The sequence below is a fragment of the Bos grunniens genome, chromosome 4 (genome assembly GCF_055505025.1).
Source record: "Bos grunniens cultivar Pamir isolate PY7600 chromosome 4, Bosgru_T2T1.0, whole genome shotgun sequence".
In the NCBI taxonomy this organism is placed as follows: Eukaryota; Metazoa; Chordata; class Mammalia; order Artiodactyla; family Bovidae; genus Bos; species Bos grunniens.
Window position 1 is genome coordinate 56020638 of NC_141168.1, and position 23202 is coordinate 56043839.

The following is a 23202-nucleotide window of genomic DNA, read 5'->3' on the forward strand; positions in this document are numbered from 1 at the left end:
AATGTCAAATAGAGTTGGAACTTCAATTATAAATTCTCTATGGTAAGACCTAGAACCACATTGATAGTTTGCTGAGATCAATGGCAAGATTGATTGAGCCAAAAAGGCAATGAGTATCACAGAATTCATGTCACACAGAATGGCACATCCTCGCTTGGTAGTAGAGCATGCGTCAAACCCTGAGGCGCTCCTTGAGACTGGAACTGGTTACAGTGTAAAAGCATGAAGAAAGCTCTAGGGATAGACAGACCTGAGTCTGAAATCTGGCTCCACCACTTACCAAATATATGACCTTGAGCAAGATACTAGACCTCCCTGAGTCTTGCTTTCCTGATCTTACAATGAGGATTAAGCGAGAGGAAATGGGTGAAACTTAGGCATACTGTGGACATTTAGTTTTTGCAATTACCAGGTGACTCCCAAGTTTCATTATGTAGACACTGGAGAAAATTCTTCGTAGCAATAATATATTTTTGCTATTGTTATCATTAATTTTATAGAGAAAAAAAATTTATCTGTAAAATGTTTATATATAATATATATGACTACATACTATATTATATATAGTTTATTATATATACTATATATAATATTACATATAATAGCATATACTATATATAATGCATTTTAATATAGTAACCCCCAAAAGTTTCTTATCATTCTCATTTCCCTGTATTTTTCCCACCTTCCCAAACATTTAGCAAAATCACATGTCTTCTGTGTCACTGGAAGTTCCGGAATGAGGTTCCTGAAAACCCTGAGTTATAGTCTCCTACGGTAAGTTATCAAGAAAAAAAAATCCTAATGGGATGGAAAATTTTCCCTGAGTGAGTGAAATTAAAACTTGGTATTTAATCACTCTTAGCAGAAAAGCTTTTTGAAATATAATCTATAAAAATAATAACAATGTGATCATTTATCTGTCCCCTAAGACTGGTAAAAATAACTTGCGTGAACAATTAGAACTGGTTTTAAATTGCTTCTCCCCAGAATTGTTCTCTCTCTCCCTGGTTTTAGAAACTGCACACCTACAGAACCACTGACTGTGCTGCTTCAAGTGCAAAGACTTAAAAGCAACCTTCTCAGTGTGGGGCTCTTACTCTACACTAAGTGAAGTGGAATACTAACATTCCATAAGCCAAGAAAGAAGGAGTTCAACACCAAGATCAACAGAAGCATTGCTTTGTTCTTTCAGGAATGCTCCTTTAAGAATGCCTGTGAAATAAGAAAACTATACCAAGGTACCCAAGTAGGTGGGTGAATCCCATGCCCTTATTTTTAGAGCAGGGGTCAGCAAACACCTGCAGGTCAGATCCAGTCTGTTCACCTGTTTTTGTAGACTCTTCAAGCTAAAAAAGTGATTGAGTGAGTGAAAAATTCAAAAATTTCCCATTCAAAAGAAGAACATGTAACACATTAAAACTACATGAAATTCAAAGTTCAGTGTCCACAAATACAGCTGGTAGCTCAGCTGGTAAAGAATCCACCTGCAATGCAGGAGACCCTGGTTCAAAGAGCCTGGTCAGGAAGATCCTCTGGAGAAGAGATAGGCTACCCACTCCAGTATTCTTGGGCTCCCCTGGTGGCTCAGCTGGCAAAGAATCCACCTGCAACGAGGCAGACTTGGGTTCAGTCGCTGGGTTGGGAAGATCCCCTGGAGAAGGGAACGGCTACCCATTCCAGTATTCTGGTCTGGAGAATTCCATGGACTGTATAGTCCATGGGGTCGCAAAGAGTCAGACACGACTGAGCAAGAGGTCAGCAAACACCTGCAGGTCAGATCCAGTCTGTTCACCTGTTTTTGTAGAATCTTCAAGCTAAAAAAGTGATTGAGTGAGTGAAAAATTCAAAAATTTCCCATTCAAAAGAAGAACATGTAACACGTTAAAACTACATGAAATTCAAATTTCAGTGTCCACAAATAAAGTTTTATTGGAACATAGCTACACTCATCTGTTTACATATTGCGCGTGGCTGCTTTTAAACCGATAGGTGGAGTTGAGTAGCTGTGCCCAAGACTGTATGGACTACAAACCCCAAAATATTTGCTATGTCCCTTTAGAGAAAATGGTTGCTGATTCCTAGATTATCGTAAATATCTTTCATCTATCTAGGCTTAGATAACTTCTGATTCTATTATATTTATTATAAAATAAGTAAATACTATTATATTTGCTATAAAATGACTTATTTACTAAAAAATAAGTTTGATTTATAAAATAAATCACTGATCTGTTTTTAATTACTGGAATAGATTCTAACAAGGAAGGTACAGCAACAAATGTTTGATGAAAGAAGGAAGGAAAGAAACAATATACATAAGAGTTTGATCCAGTTATTAGCAAGATTAATTAGGTTAAAATTAATTTCTCCCAAGATAATGCATGAATCTGGTTTCATCCCAAGAAAGTAGAAAAGGATGAATTTAGTACTTAAATCAGTTCATAACTCATGGATCAGATAATGTCCTTCAAAATATAACAACTATACATGGTAAAATAAAAATCTGGCAGGAAACTCATCTGACTCAGGTGATAATGTCATGTCCCTTGATACTCCCTGTGTAGGGGCTGGTAACTGTTTCCAGGTAAGAGAAAGAGTGTTAACAGCTAACACTGTTAAACTAGTGCTCATTGGTTTCTAAACATCTAGAAAAAGATGAGGCTATATGTAGCATGTGTTATCAAAAAGTCAGTTTTCTAAGAAAATAACTTTTTGTCATACCAAAGAGAAGACAACTCCCCAGCACTTCATTTGGAATTCTCCAGTCGCCCAAGAATTATAAAACCAAATTACCTCAATAAAAGCACTGTTTATAGCCCTCATGGACATCCTCAGCTGTGTGACAACTACTCTAAATTGGGGGGGAGGACCCCGTTGCAGTCACATCATCACAGAAATGCTATAGGCAATGAAGTTTCTGAACTGTAGCCCTGCTCTTCTGGCTGAAATTGGTACAATCCAGATAAGACTAATGAGTGTCTTTGCTTGGAGTAGGAATTGTGAGAGGTGAAGAGAAAGTTACAGGAAATTCCAGGCCCAGTTTCAGCCTGAATCTAAAAAGCATCTCCTCGCAAATTCTATGAGATGCTCTAGTACCTTACACTACATTCCCTCTTTGTGAGTGAGCTAGCAGATGGGAGTTTCTGTTGCTTGCCATCTTGAATCCTAGCTAATCCATCAAACACAGTCCCTTCAAGGAGAGATGTAGAGAAGAAAAAATAAATAAACAGAGAAAGAGTGGAATGACACTAACATTACCGAGTGCCAACTATGTGATAGGCATTGCTGCTAACCAGGAAATGGTCCCCACCTTTGAGGACTTTATAGGAAGAGAAAGTCCCGAACAGTCTATGGAACCAGGGCTCGGAACAAAACAGCGGTCTCAGAAAGTCTACGTTTATGGAAGCAAACTCCTCTCCAGCTCTCCTAACACCCTTTTCTGCTTCAGTTTGCTTCCACCTTATTGCTTCCCTAAAGCCTATTCTTGTTTCTCGTATTAATTAGGCCCAGGGAAGGCAATGACTATTTAAATAAACAGAATAAAAAGCAAAGTACCTACACACCTGAGGGTCAGAAAAATTTCCCAGAAAGATGCCTTGAAGGCCTGATGCAGATTGGTAGTGGTGATGGTTTAGTTGTTAAGTCGTGTCCAACTCTTTGCAACCCCCTGGACAGTAACCTGCCAGGCTCCTCTAACCATGGGACTTCCCAGGCAAGAATACTGGAGTGGGTTGCCATTTTCTGCTCCAGGGGACCTTCCCCACCCAGGAATTGAACCCTGAGTCTCCTGCATTGCAGGTGGATTCTTTACCAGTGAGCCACCAGAGAAGCCCCTGATGGAGATTACAGAATTTTATTTGCACAATGAGACAGTTTTTCTTTGTGATAGAGATGGCCTCCATCTATTTGTCAACGTTTTTTCTAAGTTTCCATACCATTAGCGCATTTGTGACGGAGAAGGCACTGGCACCCCACTCCAGTACTCTTGCCTGGAAAATCCCATGGATGGAGGAGCCTGGTAGGCTGCAGTCCATGGGGTCTCGAAGAGTCGGATACGACTGAGCGACTTCACTTTCACTTTTCACTTTCATGCATTGGAGAAGGAAATGGCAACCCACTCCAGTGTTCTTGCCTGGAGAGTCCCAGGGACAGGGGAGCCTGGCGGGCTGCCGTCTATGGGGTCGCACAGAGTCGGACACGACTGAAGCGACTTAGCAGAAGCAGCAGCAGTGCATTTGTGAAAATGACTTTTCCTACACCTGCCTTCAGTGTCTCAAAAAAATCCTTCCATGTTCCAAAAAATACTAGCTGAGCAACTCCCAGATCAATGCTTTCCCCATAATATCAGGAGCAAATTAGAGTAAATTCTTTCTTTTTGGCTCTAAGGATTTAGGGAGAATTTTCTGATAGCCTTTTGCAGTTAGGAGATTTGGAGAACTGGAGACACTCTGCAGTGGAGGAGCAGAGACCAAATGAGAGCCTCGAATTTCTTTTTTGTAACCCGGATTATCAAACCTGGACTGTTCTTCCCCCTCAGTCCACCTGGTTTGCCTAGACACCTTCTCCTCATCCTTGAAGTCTCCACTGATGTCCCAGGTCCTCCAGAAAGGATTTCCTGCCTGCCTCTTCTGGAGGGAAGAAGACACTCCACTTTAAGCCTCCCCTGGGCCCCACCCCATGTCTCTATCCTGGAACCACTGCACTGCACTCACACTGCTTGTGTGCAAGCTGGTCACCCCAAGAGGATATGAGCTGCCGGTAGCAGGGTAGGTCTTCTGTCTCAGCCCAAGCACAGAGTAGGCTGAAACATGTGATCAGTTAAGCAGTGGACACGGATGTAACACACAACACTGCACAGCCAGGAGGTGACGTGATGGGGGCAGAAGAGTCATTCTTAGTCATTCCCTCTCTTCATTCATCCTCTAGCTTCCTCTGTGATGAGCTTAAGAGCCAACTCATGATAAACGTGTTAACAACATTTATAACAGAACAAAAAGCTTCTCTGTTTGCTAGCTGTGTGACCTTGAGCAAGTAGCTTAGCCTCTATGAGTCTCAACTTTTATCTTCTGTAAAATGGAGACATAGTAACTATCTTACAGGGGATACGTGAGTTGTACTGAGATAATTTCTATTAAAGACTTGCCCTCAACCTGACTCATAGTAAACTCTCAATATATGGTTGTGTTTTCTTCTTTCAATTTGGCCAAGCCATGTGGCTTGCAGGATCTTAATTCCCCAGCGAGGACTGAATCGACATCTTTGGCAGTGAAGACATGGAGTCCTAACCACTGGACCACTGGGGAATTCCCATCAATACATGTCATGTTATTTTAAACATCATCATCATCACTAGGACTCTAGGCCCCTTTTGTGTGTATTTCCTGCATAGAGTCCTTGAGATAAGCCATACCCAGAGGCAAGAAGAACAGACCCAGGGCTCATTCACTATGGGCCCAAGGCTCTGGAGCATCAGTCATCCCTTAAGCAATGAAGCAAGCAATGGTTCTGAGCCTCCATCTCTCAGCTGAGAGCAGACACCCACAGGCTTCCTGAGAGCTGGAGTCTGGAGCTTGGAGAGGGCCTGGCTCAGCAAGAACCCTCAGGAAATGCTCTGGCGCTCTCCCACCCGCCACCACCCCCATTCCCCTCCCCATCCCACAGCACTGTTGTCACTTAGGCGTCACTGCAGTTAGTGGACATGTGGCCTTCATCTTCTCAGCCTCCTGGCGTGTTTAACTCTGTGAACCATGGTGGCAATATTTAGGATGTCCTTTGTTCCCTGGGCATCCAGAGTACAACCTGCTCCTGGTTTTCCCTGCAGCTTTCTTGGCCAGTTCCTTCACTGCTGTCATTGACCAGGGAAGCTCTTATGCAAGAACCTCTTCTCGCTCTCTTCCCTCTCCACGGAGCAATCCTCTTCACTTTGATAGCTCTGTTAATGACTCTCAAGTATCTAGTTCCAGCCCAGATCACTTCCCCAAGCAGCAGGGCCGTGTGTGTGTGTGTGCACCAAGTCACTTCAGTCATGTCCAACTCTTTGTGACCCTATGGACTGTAGCCCGCCAGGCTCCTCTGTCCATGGGATTCTCCAGGCAAGGATACTGGAGTAGGTGGCTGCACTCTCCTCCAGGGGATTTTCCCAACCCAGGTCTTACATATACCTGCATTGGCAGGTGGGATTTTTACCACTAGCAACAACAACTGGGAAGCCTGCGAACATTCTGCAAGGATTGTTATAATAATCAAATAAGCTTATATGATGACGTTTCACATAATACTTGACATCGAGACATTTCTTGATGTTAGATATTGTCCTAATATTTATTTAATATGTTTTCTCCCAACTCCAAGTAATAGGAAAAAGCCCTGACTTGGGTGGTTTAAATTATAAGAAGATTTATTATTAAGTGCCACATAAATTATCAATTCAGCTGTTCAATGAGGATGCAGAGGCCAGGTGCTTTGGAACATTGTCTACGTGCATGTGCTAAGTTGCTTCAGTCAAGTCCAACTCTTTGTGACTCCATGGACTGTAGCCCACCAGGCTCCTCTGTCCATGGGATTCTCCAGGCAAGGATACTGGAGTGGGTTGCCATGCCCTTCTCCAGGGGAATCTTCCCAACCCAGAGATCGAATCTGCATTTTGTAAGATGCTTTTATAGGAGATGAGCACTCTCAGGAAGGGAGTGGGAAAGTTTGACAGAGAAGGGAAAGTAGCAGTAAAGACAAGCTAGTCCTGTGGGCAACAGCAGCTTCATCCTCCACAGGGCACCAGGAGCCAGGGTAGGCACGTGCCTCAACTGTCAACCAGGAGAGGGAAAGTTCAGGGTGGCTCTCAGAATGCACCAGTTTCCAGGTGTCTGCAGGAGATTGGTTCCAGGACCCCGCCTTCAGATGCTTCAGCATCCTTAGATGCTCAAGGGTCACATAAAATGTATAGTGTTTGATTATACCTTGCATACATCCTCCCATAGACTTTAAATCATCTCTAGATTACTTATAATAGGAATTATACTAATTATTATACTAATAATAGGAATTCTCCAGGCAAGAATAGTGGAGTGGGTAGTCATTCCCTTCTCTAGGTCTTCCTGACCCAGGGATTGAACCCTGGGTCACCCGCATTATGGGTGATTCTTTACCATCTAAGCCACCAGGGAAGCCCCATTGCTTATTATAATACAATATGAATGCTATATAAATAGTTGCTTGAGCATGGCAAATTCAAGTTCTCCTTTTTAGGAACTTTCTGGAATTTTTTTTCAAATATTTTTCATATGCTATTAGCCAAATCCACAGATGCAGAACCCATGGAAACAGAAGTCAGACTGTGTTCTTGACTTGTTGAAAAGACAGAAGAGCAAGATCCAGTGGCAAGATGAAGCTCCCAGGCAAAGAAATGCCAGTGTAGCAGTTGAGAGTGGTGAGAGCATGGGACAGAGACAGGGCCTTGACAGAATCTGCTACATTGCTCAAATCAGATTTGCTTTTTATAAAGAAGATTCTAACTCCAGTAAGTCCCCTACGTATTAACCTTCAAGTTGCAAACTTTCAAAGATGTGAACATGTGTTCCATCAAAATCAGGAAACAGTGAAATTGCAGCTTGCCCTCTGTCTCCTAGTCTGACAATATTTCAGCTCTACCATCTCCCACCTCCTCTCCCTCTCCAGCCAATAACTCTTCTTGCCTGTTCACTTGATGCCAGCCCCTGTATGCCAACTGTTTTACTGTACTATTGTACTGTAAGATTTAAAACCTGTTCTTTGTTTTTGTGTTTTTTTATGTATTATTTGTATGAAAAGTATTATAAACCTATTATAGTACAGCGATCAATGCAAAGAAAGAGAGGAAAACAACAGAATGGGAAAGACTAGAGATCTCTTCAAGAAAATTAGAGATACCAAGGGAACATTTCATGCAAAGATGGCCTCAATAAAGGACGGAAATGGTATGGACCTAACAGAAGCAGAAGATATTAAGAAGAGGTGGCAAGAATACACAGAAGAACTGTACAAAAAAAGATCTTCATGATCCAGATAATCACGATGGTGTGATCACTCACCTAGAGCCAGACATCCTGGAATGTGAAGTCAAGTGGGCCTTAGAAACCATCATTATGAACAAAGCTAGTGGAGGTGATGGAATTCCGGTTGAGCTATTTCAAATCCTGGAAGATGATGCTGTGAAAGTGCTGCACTCAATATGCCAGCAAATTTGGAAAACTCAGCAGTGGCCACAGGACTGGAAAAACTCAGTTTTCATTCCAATCCCAAAGAAAGGCAATACCAAAGAATGCTCAAACTACCACACAATTGCACTCATCTCACATGCTAGTAAAGTAATGCTCAAAATTCTCCAAGCCAGGCTTCAGCAATACGTGAACCGTGAACTTCCTGATGTTCAAGCTGGTTTTAGAAAAGGCAGAGGAACCAGAGATCAAATTGCCAACATCCTCTGGATCATGGAAAAAGCAAGAGCGTTCCAGAAAAACATCTATGTCTGCTTTATTGACTATGCCAAAGCCTTTGACTGTGTGGATCACAATACATTGTGGAAAATTCTGAAAGAGATGGGAATACCAGACCACCTGACCTGCCTCTTGAGAAATCCATATGCAGGTCAGGAAGCAACAGTTAGAACTGGACATGGAACAACAGACTGGTTCCAAATAGGAAAAGGAGTACGTCAAGGCTGTATATTGTAACCCTGCTTATTTAACTTATATGCAGAGTACATCATGAGAAACGCTGGGCTGGAGGAAGCACAAGCTGGAATCAAGATTGCTGGGAGAAATATCAATAACCTCAGATAAGCAGATGACACCACCCTTATGGCAGAATGTGAAGAGGAACTAAAAAGCCTCTTGATGAAAGTGAAAGAGGAGACTGAAAAAGTTGGCTTAAAGCTCAACATTCAGAAAACTGAGATCATGGCATCTGGTCCCATCACTTCATGGGAAATAGATGGAGAAACAGTGGAAACAGTGGCTGACTTTATTTTTCTGGGTTCCAAAATCACTGCAGATGGTGACTGCAGCCATGAAATTAAAAGACGCTTACTCCTTGGAAGGAAATTTATGACCAACCTAGATAGCAAATTCAAAAGCAGAGACATTACTTTGCCAACAAAGGCCTGTCTAGTCAAGGCTATGATTTTTCCAGTGGTCATATATGGATGTGAGAGTTGGACTGTGAAGAAAGCTGAGCATCGAAGAATTGATGCTTTTGAACTGTGGTGTTGTTGAAGACTCTTGAGAGTCCCTTGGACTGCAAGGAGATCCAACCAGTCCATCCTAAAGGAGATCAGTCCTGGGTGTTCATTGGAAGGACTGATGCTGAAGCTGAAACTCCTATACCCTGGCCACCTCATGCGAAGAGTTCACTCATTGGAAAAGACCCTTATGCTGGGAGGGATTGAGGGCAGGAGGATAAGGGGATGACAAGGATGAGATAGCTGGATGGCATCACCGACTCAGTGGACATGAGTTTGGGTAAACTCCAGGAGTTGGTGATGGACAGGGAGGCCTGGTTTGCTGTGGTTCATGGGGTCACAAAGAGTTGGACACGACTGAGTGACTGAACTGAACTGAACTATATAGCCAATTGTGTTGGTTGGGCACCTAGGCTAACTTTGTTGAACTTACAAACAAACTGGACTTACGAACAAATTGGACTTAAAAACGTGCTCTCGGAACAGAACCCATTCATATCTAGGGGACTTCCTGTCAGTTGCAAAGAACAGAGTGGGCATCGGATGTTTCATTTTCCATGCACACTTTGACAAGTAGAGTGTACATGTGATGGGCAAGAGGACTGTGATGGCTAATTTTATGTCAGTTTGGCCAGACCATGGTACCCAGCTCGGTGGTCAAATATTCTGGATGTTTCACAGAATGTTTGTGAATATTTGCAGGGGAGGAGGGTGAGATCAATATTTAAGTCAGTCAACTTTGTGGAAAGCTGATTACCTTCTATAATGTAGATGAGCCTTGTCCAATCAGTTGAAGACCTTACTACAGAAAAGACTGACCTCCCCCTAGAAAGAAGGAATTCTACCAACAGTCTTTGCACTCAAACTGCAACTCTTCCCTAGGTCTCCAGTCTGTTACCCTACCTTGCAAATTTTGGACTTGCCAAGCTTCTACAATCACATGAGCCAACTCCTTAAAATAAACCATTCTCTTGCTGCAAAGATAGATAGGTAGAGAGATGGAAGACAGATAAATCCTGCTGGTTGTGTTTCTTTGTCTAATACAAAGGCAATAAGAAAGAATTTGGAGAAGATGGGGAATGGATACTCGTGACCATCAAGTAGTTCTCCCAGGAATCCAAGAACCTGCAGGGATCATATTCTACCCCTTAAGAAAGGTCTGAATGCCAAAGGCAATTTGAGAAAGGTAGCCTGAGCTCAAGAAGCCCTCGACACAATGAGTCTGTGAGGAGATCTCTTTCTCTCCGCGGATCTGACTGTGCTTCTTGGCCCAAGCAACCTCAGGGCACTTGATGACTCCTGAAGACCCCTCTGGGCCACCTCTGTTTCCTCATCTGCCTTTAGATTCACACACTTTTCCCCATGGTGAAACAGAATAGTCTTGAATTCACATTCATGCTTTGTTTCAGAACCCTCTCCCTGCTAGGTTTGGAAAGGAACATTAGCCTTGGCCAGCACCTTTCTCCTCTCCAACTTCCTGCAGCCATTGGCTCTTCTCCCTGGGGAGACCTTGAACCTGAGTCAGAAGCCTTGGGTGACAATACAGGGGCTGTCACATATGTGACCTCAGGCAAGTGGTTTAATTGCCCTCTCACTTTCTTCTCCTATAAAATGGGTATCAACCTGCCTCCCTTGCAGGGCCCTATAAATCCACAAGTTACAAGTGAAAGTGCTTTCAAAAAGACCTTTGAAAGTAGTGTGTGCTAAGTCACTTCAGTCGTGTCCAACTCTGTAGCCCACCAGGTTCCTCTGTCCACGGGATTCTCCAGGCAAGAATACTGGAGTGGGTTGCCATGTCCTCCTCCAGGGTATCTTCCTGACCCAGGGATCGAACCTGCATCTCCTGTGTCTCCTGCATTGACAGGTGGATTCCTTACCACTGAGCCACCTGGGAAGCCCCTTTGAAAGTTAGGGACCATGTTTATTCACTGGTTTGGCACCTTGCACGATGTCAGACTTGTAAATTACCATTAGAAGTTATTGAATGAATGAATGAACAAATTAATAGTGCACAATGCACAGTGGTCACAGGACTGAGTAAACCTCCAAAAGTACAGTGTTTCCCAAAGAAAAAAAGTCAGATTAGAGCCAGTGATTCCTCTGCCTACAGCACAGCCTTTCAGTACTCCTCTTTAGACTAAAACTTTGGTCTACTTTAATAAGCTGGCATTGAACTGAATAAGGTTTCCAGAAATCATAGCAGGTATTTAAGCTCAGTTTAAATCTGACTTCCATTAACTTGCCCACACCCTCAAAGGCATAATACTTTACTAGCAGTCACTATCATTATGCCTTGTTATCCACAGTGGCTACTATTAACAACTCCCTGCTGTTTCACATGCCAGCCTCATAAACATGAAGCTCCATTGTTCCCCAAGATGGCATGAACATGACTGAGGACAACATGGAAGGGGCCTCTGGACTCCAGAACTCTGAGATATTCTCCTGATCAGAGCACCAAGGGCATAGGGAATGGAACTCAAAGGCACCATGGCAGTCCCTCAGGCTGACCTTCCATATCTCTGCAGGAAAAAAGTCACAGATGTCTTGGGGAATGGTGTGTATGAGCCATGGTTTCTTCTGGCTGCAACTGTCTCTGACCTTTATCTAGCACGCCATCATATTACTCAGTCCCTTCGGGTCATCCAAGCATGCCTCACACTAGTACCCAGTACTCAGTAAAAGTGAGGCACAGATGCTTCAATCCTGTTCACGGCAGTGAGTCTCAACAACAACAGCACGCTGAATCACCAGTGTGATCACAAGCTGATCACAGAGACATCAGGGCTCACCAAAACAGATTCTGATTCACTGGTCTTGAATGGGGATGGAAGGCTAAGAATTGGTATTTTTTAAAGCTCCCCAGATGATTCCAGGGAGAAGCCAGGGATGAGAACCACTGCCAGTTGGCAGCATTTATCCCAAACACTCCTAATCTGTTTCCAATCTGCTGCCATCACAACGTTCCTATCTGGCTCCTGACCCGAGGCTGTGTCTTCCTTGCAAACCCTACCATGTGCCATTGGCAATGTATCTGGCTTTCCTGCTTGACTCCTGACTTTCTCTCAAGGGCTTTTCTTAGACATACCCTATCGACTCTTCTCAGTTCAGACTTCCTTGAGAGGACTCTTAACATTCTGTGCTTCATGAGGACCAACAGGAAAAAAAAAAACAACTAATATTTATTAAACATATTTATGACCCAAATCCTGTATTAGTTTGTATGGCTGATTTCTGTAACAAATATCCAAATTCTCAGTGGCCAGACACCACAATAAAGGTATATTTCTTGCTTGTTACAGAGCCCAAAATGCAGGAGGCAGACCACTGCAGATTACCGCGTGGCAGTTTTAATAAACAAGAGAACTTTTTTACCAGGCTTGTCTTGGGCAGCCACAAGATGAGTAAGTCTTCACACACACACGCCAAATCTTAGAAGTTTATATAGAGGATTTAACTGGGTTCAGTCACACTGTCATCCAGACAGTCTCAATACTATATTCTATCTTAAAGCTGTATCCTTGGAGAAGCTTCTGAAAATAGGGGATGCAAGTGGCCAAGGGCAGAGGAGGAGGTGGGGAGCCTCCAGTTGGCTGAATCCAGCTCACAGGTCAACCAGCAGTCACATCTCCTCAATGACCGCCCCCCTACACACACTGTAAGAGGCAGAAAGAAACACATATTCCTTCTTCCTACATTCCACTAGCCGGAATTAGTCATATGGCCCCATCCAACTGCAAGAGGGGCTCTGGGAAATGAAATTAGGAAAGAGAAGAGGGTTTGAGGGACTTCCCTGGTGGCCCAGTAGCTAAGACTTCATGCTCCCAATGCAGAGGGCCCTGTGTTCGATCCCTGGTCAGGAAATTAGATCCCACATGCCACAGCTAAAGATTCTGCATGCTGCAATGAAGATCAAAGATCCTGCATACCTCAACTAAGACCTAGCACAGCCAAATAAATAACTAAATATTGCAAAAAAAAAAAAAAGAGGGTTTGGGGAATTAAGATCCATTTTAAACACTCCCCTCTTCACTATTTTGACCAAATTTTCAATTTACCAGGAGCTTTGGTCTGAAGTAAAAAAAAGCATCTAAGCTCACAGCCATGATACAAATTAAAGTTTTGCCTTAGTAAGAACCCCTCTTTTTCATGTGGCCTGACACTGGTATTATCACTTACAGAAGTTTTGAGAGTATAAACAATTTTAATAGTACGCTGTTACATGGGTGAGAATGGATACAGGTATATGCGTGGCTGGGTCCCTTCACTGTTCACCTGAAACCATCACAACATTGTTAATTAGCTACATCCCATTACAAAATAAAAAGTTAAAAAAAAAATAGCACGTTATAGCTCTGGCGTTAGAAAGCAGCCAAAAGGATAATTCATGTACTAGTTGAAAATTGCACCATCTTATGACATATGACTTTTTCCTTTCTGTAACTAGAAAACATAAGTATCTAGAAGTACAATAACATCAGTTATTGGTTATGAGGCGGGGGCATAACAAAGAAATTTGGTGAGTAATCTTCAGTAGGCCAGCAAAATTTGCACATCAAAGGCGCTCGAGGAGGCTCTGAGGAGTAGGGGTTATTATAAATACAGAGCAGCCAAGGTTACAGCTTGCACAGCTGTAGGTCCCAGATGGATAGCTGTTGAGGGCAGAGTCGGTAGCGCCCGCACCTGCGTGTGGGGAAGGGAACGTGGTTTCTTCGGGGTCTAACAGAGTGGCCTTTGGGATCTAACGGCCACCGCGTGCCAGGCTCCAGCCTAAGCATTCTACCCACACATCTACTTTCCAGCCCTCCAATGACACAGAATGGAATTATGGCGTTAGATTCAGTTACAAGATCTTTCCTACTGTGATTCTGAAATCCCCGGAGAAGGTAGCTCCTCTCAGAGGCAACCCTGGCAACAGAATCATCAAGAGCACCAAGAACCCTGGAACCAAAGAGAACAGACAGGCAGCTCCAACGGAGATTTCTGACACCAGACTGGATCCAACTATTTGTTGGAATGACTTTTAATAGAGAGATTCTCCCCCATCTGTTGTTCACTGCTAAATTCATCCAGGACTTTGTTCCAGCTTAGTGATTCACTTTCAACAGGACAGCAAATACATCCCTTATCACCAGCAAACACACACCCACACAGATATACACAGCTAGCCACACACACACACACACACACACACACCACACACACACTTTGTGTCCTGGATGTGGCCTCTGCTGATGATGATAATGATAAGGATGCTGATGTTTTGGAGAAAATGTCACAGAAAAACACAGTTAGTAAGAGTAAAGATAAACTATATTTAGGGAAAAAGAGCAAACTATCTAAGATACAATGTGGTCACAACCATGTAAAAAATGCACTTCAGAAAGACAGAGAGGAAACACACCAAAGTTGTAATAATGTCTATAGTGTAATGCTGGAGTTACAGGTTACTTGGTTTTCCAGAAGCAGCAAGTTCAGGCTTATCCTCCTACCCAGGAACCTTGGTGGAATTTAGTTTCTTCTTTAATGTGTCCTCCAAATTTTTTACTCTGCCCATAATTTGAGGGAGAAAAAGAAAAGCATTTTAAAAGTCAATTATTAAGAATTCCCTGGAAGTTGAATGGTTAGGACTTGGCAATTTCACTGAGGTGGCCTGGGTTCAATCCCTGGTCAGGAAGCTAGGATCCTACAGGCTGTGTGGTGCAGCCAAAAACATTATTACATAAAAAAATAAAAAGGAATAAAACAAATAAAAAGTCAGTTGTTAATATAAACATGGGTTTCAAAATTATTCCTGTATTTTTCATGTTTAATCATTTTTATGATTTAAAAAATATATTAAATTATCATGAGCCATATCAATAACCCATCTGTAGACTGTAAGCTTCATGAGGGCTATGCCTGTTTTATTCACTGATATATTCCAAATACCTAGAGCAATCCTGGTGCTGAGTAGGCAGTTAATAAATACTTGTTGAATGAGCACTTGAATATTCTGGTTCTGACAGAAGACATATGGAAATTAACACATCAGGCTTCTAAATCAAGGATGTGCTCGAACCAGCCTCCATGAATCAGGATAAATGGTGCATTTTTAACCACCAATTGGTAAAGAAAACTTCATACTCATAGTCTAAAAATTCCTGGGCTCCTCTTCTCAAAGGAGATTCCATTCTTCCAACATAACAGGACCTAAAAGAAAAGTCCTGCTACCACAGCATCAGTAATGTGACACATTATTTACTGATACTTTAAAAAACTATTATGCGTGTTTGCCATGCAAGGCAAGATGGCACCAAAAGAAACAGACTGCAGACTTGGGTGGTGGCAATTCTAAACTATGATCTTGAATTATGAAAACCTCCATGGGTGGGGAAAGCACGAAGTCTCTACACTGACAAGAAGACTGAAATCTCAGAGTTACAAGCAGATTTTGCCAGATGTTGATTTCACTGCTGCCCAAAAACTCTGCCAGAGAATCAGACAGTCTGTATTATCATGATAAAAGAAAGCAGTTATAGTTGGCAGCAGGTGGGAGTACTAACGAATTAACGATTTAATACTGAGATGCTTTTGTCAGGTATTTAAGTTACCAAAAGGTATTTTTTTCATTGTGATAAATTCCCTTTCACATTTGGCAACTGAATTTTTAACAAAATGCCTCTCACGCCAACAAAGGGCATTTGAGAGAATGGAAGCTATTGGGTTTCCACTTTCCAAATGAGTTGCCTCTTGACTTAATTATTCTCCCTGTGATTTTGAAGATATCCCTACAAACCGTGAAGCATTGTCATCGACACGCAGCCTGCATTCAGCAAACGGTTATGGGATTGACTCAAAAATGTGTGACAACTGAAGCAACTCACAAAGAAAATTGAACTGCTGAAGTATGCTGGAAATCAGGACCACATTTTGGAAATAATAAGAACTGGAAAAGGGTAAAAACAAGGTGTTAATTCAGTAATTAAATTGAAAGAAGAGTCAATAGATCCTCATTTTCAACTCCTGTTCCTCGAGGTTCAACCACTGGGACAGACTTTTCCACCTACAGAAAGAATCTCAGCCCTCACGACTGTGCCCGTTTCACACATTAAGAAACTGAGGCCAGCTGCAGCAAGGTGGACACGTCTAAATGGGGACCAATCTGAATTCTCCCCAAGTCTCCAACACCCTCACCAGGTTGCCTGTCTTCATTATCTCAAAGGGTGAAAATTTCCAGACACTCCCACCCTTTGGCCCTTCTACTTACTCTTACTTTTTCAACCTCTCCCTTTTTTTATTAAATTCAAAGAAATAAATAAGCAGAGAGGAGACAAGTGCTAGTTAGAGACCACAGGCAGGCTTCCTTTCCCATCTCCCACCTAGAATACAGAACTGTGCCCTTGAATGGTCCCGAGGTTTCTGTCCCTGCAAGAGGAGCCTTAGCTGCCTCCCCAGCCTGTCCCCAAGCACATCCCCCAAGTGTCTTATGTGGTCCTGGTTCCCATCCACAAAATGGGTCAGTTTCCTCACCCCCATGTCCCCTACCCCCTCACTGACCACCTTCAGCTTCTTGCCGCACAAGGGGAAGTGGGAAAGCCCCAAGTGTCATGAAGATGACTCATCTAAAGTCAGCAGCCCCTTAAAGGACTGCAGACCTGCCTCCCTGAAACCCAGATAGACCCTGCGAACCACTTAACAGAGACTCTCTTGGGAAGATGGGCGGGAGATTCAGCTGGCTTGAAGGAGTAGCCTGGAGAAAGGAAGGGGAGAAAATGCCAACAATACCCAGAGGCCGAACATTCAAGCTCCACGAGCTACTTGCTAGACTCTGGCTCATCGTCCAGCCTTCCGGCGGCTCACTGTCTAGGTGCACCAACCCACAAGTGAACAAATGATCACTGAACAGGATTCATAGACAGAGGGAAGTTCAGGACATGGGGGGAGGCCAGCATGGGGCTGTTAGTCCAGCCCACAATTTCCTGGAGGAGATAACATCACCACTAGTCTCTTTTTTGAGATGAGTGATAGAAACATGTGAGCAAAAATGATAAGGTTTTGGCTTTTTTAAAAAAACAACATTGGTGTCATTTTCACCCTAAATATATTCATTTTCATCCTACTTCGCTCGTGTTAAAAACATCACAGTGAACAGCACAAGTTCCAAACCTGACCTGCCAAGGTCAAATCCTGGTGCTTCTCTTAGCTGTCTGCCCTTGGGCTGTGCCTCAGTTTCCTTCAATGACAGCTGTGAGGACTAAATGGCTTAACACTTGAAAGGTGCTTAGAGCTGTGTTTAGCACATAGTAGCCACACAACAAATATCAGCTTCTGCTGTTGGGTCATTACTTTATTTTCACACGTTATGCATTTCAGTGACTTTTTGTCCAGTAACTTGTGAAGGGTAGGAAGTCATAGGAAAAGCAACAGTCAGAGAGGAAAACAGGTTGTCCTCACAACTAATCAGCACAGTTCTGGCACCAGAACTTCTGACGGTCCATGTTATTTCCAGCACTTCACAACACTTGATAAAATTGTTTTAAAACCCTGAACTCTGATGCATGAAAACAGGGCACTCAAAACCGGTGCCTGGGATGACCTAGAGGGATGGGATGGGGAGGTAGGCAGGAGGGGGGTTTGGGATGGGGGGAACCTGTGACTGATTCATGTCAGTGAATGGCAAAAAACACCACAATATTGTAAAGTAATTAGGCTCCAATTAAAATAAATAAATTAATTTTAAAAAATAAATAAAAAGAACCCCCCCAAAAAAATGCAAAAAATAAATAAAACCCTGAACTCTTAATGCAACATTGTAAATCAACAATACTTCAATAATTTTTTTAAAAGACTCTAAACTCTTAGATGAAAGTTCCTTTAAAAGTCTCAATTTTAATCCCACTACTAGGCATATACCCTGAAGAAACCAAAATTGAAAAAGACACATGTACGCCAATGTTCGTTGCAGCACTATTTATAATAGCTAAAATATGGAAGCAAGCTAGATGTCCATTGACAGATGAATGGATAAAGAAGCTGTGGTACATATATACAGTGGAATATTACTCAGCCATAAAAAGGAACGCATTTGAGTCAGTTCTAATGAGGTGGATGAACACTTCACTCTATTATACAGAGTGAAGTAAGTCAGAAAGAAAAACCAAATACCATACATTAATGCATATATGTGGCATCTGGAAACACAGTATTGATGAACCTATTTCCAGGGCGGCAGTGGAGACACAGACATAGAGAACCGACTTATGGACACGGTGGGTGCTGGGCTCTACTGGAAGGAGCGGGTGGGGTGTATTTAGAAAGTAACATGGAAACATATACATTACCATACATAAAATAAATAACCAATAGGATTTGCTGTGTGACTCAGGGAACTCAAATCAGGGATCTGTAACAACCTAGAGGGGTGGGATGGGGAGGGAGGTTCAAGAGGGAGGGGACATAGGTAGACCCTGATGCTGGGAGGGATTGGGGGCAGGAGGAGAAGCGGACGGCAGAGGATGAGATGGCTGGATGGCATCACCGACTCGATGGACGTGAGTCTCAGTGAGCTCCTGGAGTTGGTGATGGACAGGGAGGCCTGGCACGCTTCGATTCACGGTGTTGCACAGAGTCGGACACGACTGAGCGACTGATCTGATCTGATAGCTGATTCATGTTGATGTTTGGCAGAAATGAATACAATATTGTAGAGCAACTATCCTTCAATTAAAAATAAACAAAAAAAATTTAAAAGCCTTCATTTTCACATAAACAAGGAGGGGAATGGCCCTAGAAGACAATGGAACTGACAATTCAACAGATTGGAGGACCTTACCCCTAGGGTTAATTTGGGAATACTTAAAATCCAAAAGAATGTCTTTCTGAGTGTGATAAAAATCCCTCCAAAGTCTCATGGGGTTTCTATGTCCAACATAATCCAAACTGCCACAACCCACAGTACAAGAAAGCTCCCTTTGGAAAACGCGGGCTCTCCCTACCTGGGCGCTGCCAACACAATGTGCTTAGCACCAGCACAGCTGGAGGGCGCCTGTGTGCTGGTGGGGCTCCCAGCACCTTCTGGGGTGACACTCCCCCTGCACCCCACCGGTCTCTTCTCACCAGGAGGAAAGCACGCCCCACTTGTCTGGCAGAAGTGACCAGGGCGAAGGACATCAAGCACAGAAGCAGGAGCAAAGGCTAGAAATCATGAAGGGACTAGCCACGAGGTCATTAAAATGAACCACATTTGCTGGATACTTTCCCACTGAGAGAGACGGCATGGCATCCTATATCATCGCCTTCTGGTGGCCAAGATACCTGCAGGAAATGCTGCATTGATGCTTTGGTAAATGCTCGGGAAACTCCCGAGAGACTGGTGGCTGGTTCGGTGCAAACGGCTCGGGTCTAAGGTTCAGAAGAGCTGGATTCAAACCCTAACTTCTCCGTGGCTGGAAAAAGCATTAGTGCTCTGAGTCCCGATTTTTTTCCTCATTTCACTGAAACTGATAGTACTGGTCACTTCTGTGTTCCCTTAAACTGTTGCAAGAGCAGAGGAAAGGAGAGCCATTTGGAGGATTTTGCACCCAGTCAGTTGCACACAGCAAGTGGGGCTTACCTTGCTCTCCTGCATCTTCAAGTTTCTCCACGGTTTCCCTGGGGCTGTGGTGCTCTTCTTCCATGGCTCCTGTCTCTATTTGCAAAGAAAAGAAACATTCCCGGTCAGGCACCTGAAGGTAAGCAGAGGAACCCATCCTCGGGGATGTCTCTGGGGTCCAGTGCAACTGACTAGTTCCTCTGCCTCCGTTTTTGACTTTGGCTCTTCCTGCACTCCCATGCCCAGCTCCCTCCTGGCTGACCTGGGACCCTCCTCTGCACCCTAAGCAACTGGTGCTTTGTTACAGACCCTTTTTATCTTCTCACTCTCCAGGTGACATCGTCTGCCCCCTTGGGTGCTGTTGACTCCCATCTCTCCAGCCAGTGCATGAAGGGACTGAGCCATCTGAGCAATGGGCAAACCAACCCTGGAAAGGAACCGGTTGGAAAAACGAGAGGAGCTTCCTCCAGACCCTCGCAATGATCCCCACAAATCGTTCTGCAGAAGGCAAATATTCCTGCATCTGGCGAGTGTTGGTCCAGAGGAAGCAGGAATGGAAACACAGGACAAACTTCACTATAGAATGTTACTTGTATGTGCCACAATTTGGTGAGTAGTTATGATGACTTCCATTTTTCAAATGGAAAAATGAACTCCAAGAGGTTGAATAATATGCTCATGGAGCTCATAAGAGGCAAAGTCAGGATTTGAACACAGGTCTTCAACTGGGGTCTAGCATACTTTGCTCCTTCCCACAGCCACCCCACTGGGTATGACGGCCACAAAGTTAAGTCCTTCTAAAGTGAAAATAGTCCTACAGAAATTTTTCTTAAGATGGTGTTTAATTGCATGTATTTTATGACTGGAAAAGGTCAGTTTTCATTCCAATCCCAAAGAAAGGCAATGCCAAAGAATGCTCAAACTACTGCACAATTGCACTCATCTCACATGCTAGTAAAGTAATGCTCAAAATTCTCCAAGCCAGGCTTCAGCAATACGTGAACCGTGAACTTCCTGATGTTCAAGCTGGTTTTAGAAAAGGCAGAGGAACCAGAGATCAAATTGCCAACATCCTCTGGACCATGGAAAAAGCAAGAGAGTTCCAGAAAAACATCGACTTCTGCTTTATTGACTATGCCAAAGCCTTTGACTGTGTGGATCACAATAAACTGTGGGAAATTCTGAAAGAGATGGGAATACCAGACCACCTGACCTGCCTCTTGAGAAATCTGTATGCAGGTCAGGAAGCAACAGTTAGAACTGGACATGGAACAACAGACTGGTTCCAAATAGGAAAAGGAGTACGTCAAGGCTGTATATTGTAACCCTGCTTATTAAACTTATATGCAGAGTACATCATGAGAAACGCTGGATTGGAAGAAGCACAAGCTGGAATCAAGATTGCCAGGAGAAATATCAATAAACTCAGATATGTAGATGACACCAGTCTTATGGCAGAAAGTGAAGAGGAACTAAAAAGCCTCTTGATGAAAGTGAAAGTGGAGAGTGAAAAAGTTGGCTTAAAGCTTAACATTCAGAAAATGAAGATCATGGCATCCCGTCCCATCACTTCATGGCAAAGAGATGGGGAAACATTGGAAACAGTGTCAGACTTTATTTTTGGGGGCTCCAAAATCACTGCAGATGGTGACTGCAGCCATGAAATTAAAAGACGCTTACTCCTTGGAAGGAAAGTTATGACCAATCTAGATAGCATATTCAAAAGCAGAGACATTACTTTGCCAACAAAGGTCCATCTAGTCAAGGCTATGGTTTTTCCTGTGGTCATGTATGGATGTGAGAGTCGGACTGTGAAGAAGGCTGAGTGCCGAAGAATTGATGCTTTTGAACTGTGGTGTTGGAGAAGACTCTTTTGAGTTCCTTGGACTGCAAGGAGATCCAACCAGTGCATTCTGAAGGAGATCAGCCCTGGGATTTCTTTGGAAGGAATGATGCTGAAGCTGAAAGTCCAGTACTTTGGCCACCTCATGTGAAGAGTTGACTCATTGGAAAAGACTCTGATGCTGGGAGGGATTGGGGGCAGGAGGAGAAGGGGACGACAGAGGATGAGATGGCTGGATGGCATCACTGACTCGATGGACGTGAGTCTGAGTGAACTGAGGGAGTTGGTGATGGACAGGGAGGCCTGGAGTGCTGCGATTCATGGTGTCACAAAGAGTCGGACACAACTGAGCTACTGAACTGAACTGAACTATGATTACAAAGTATTTTCTCTGTTTTGTATAGTTTTTATACCCCCTGAGCATAGATAAATAAATTATACATCTTATTGTTCCAAAATCCAAATGAACAGAGCCGGTAAAAGATCATCCCGAACGCCATGGCCTTGGACACAGAGCAAAGTGTCCTTGTCCACAACTCATACAACTTGTGATTTTAAGTCAATTCAATAACTGATAATCTTCCAAACAGTTAATCTTCAACCTGCTAATTGGCAGATTATTGACAGACCCTCGTCTGTAGTGACACTCAGTAAAATTCACAAATTTGGGATTTCATTGAGACTATCCAAAGTATTGTAGATTTTGAGAATGACAATTGCTGGTGTATTGTGAATTTCAAGTATTATGTATGTCACAAATATCAAATTTTTTGTAAGAATAGAATGGGGTTTTATTGTCCAATGCATTTTCAGACCAGTCTGCTACTTTTTTCTAGTCCTCTTTGTTAATGGATTTGCTTTCTTCATGGAAGAGAAGAAAAAGGTGGTGTTGAAGGCAGTATGCAAGTACTGTTCTAGAAATATTGTCACACTTGTACGTGCCTGCTTTCCTAGGTCATACACACACAAACACATACAGTAGATATTTCATCCAAATGTTATTTTCACGTATCTTTGCCAATTTAAATATATTTAAGGAGAATCCTACCATACCTATAACAATTTCTGGGAGAAAGAAACTTTGAGTACAGAAGCATTTCCTAAGCACCAACTAAGCCACCAGGGCTCTGCCTCATACTGTCACCCCAGAGCTCGATCACTGACACCCACATCACCATCCAGAGGGGTGCCATAACCCCATTTACAGAAGAGGAAAGTGAAGCTCAAAATAAAAGGTGTGCCACAGGTCCTAGACCACTCACTGCAAAGTGAGATTCCTCATTCAAACCAGATCTGTCTTGCTTAGAGGCTATAAATGGAATGGGGGGAAGACAAGGAATACATTTCAAACAGTCCTGATTCTTCGTCTACAGCAGTTCTCATCTTCTTGGTCTGATCTACTCCTATCAGTTGAAGAACACTTGTTCAGTAACAAGAGAACAAAAACCTCAAAGAGAATTATGTCAACCTCTATCACTGTGCAAGTCCTAAAATAGGCAAATAAATACCCTTCCCTTCTTTGGGGAAGCTGCTTTTCTTTTAGCAAAATCACGGGGCAGAACTGTGCTTTAT

At 43.1% G+C, this 23202-nt stretch overlaps 1 protein-coding gene across 4 annotated transcripts in view; it reads right to left on the bottom strand.

Annotated features, from left to right (window-relative positions):
* The window catches only part of PDE1C (phosphodiesterase 1C), a 642269-nt gene that overhangs the window by 537778 nt on the left and 81289 nt on the right, over positions 1-23202 (bottom strand). For all 4 annotated transcript variants that reach the window (XM_086396463.1, XM_086396468.1, XM_086396464.1 and 1 more), the window contains one exon: positions 19809-19883. In XM_086396463.1, coding sequence (XP_086252589.1) covers positions 19809-19883 — 75 coding nt within the window. The remainder of the gene's footprint in view (positions 1-19808; positions 19884-23202) is intronic.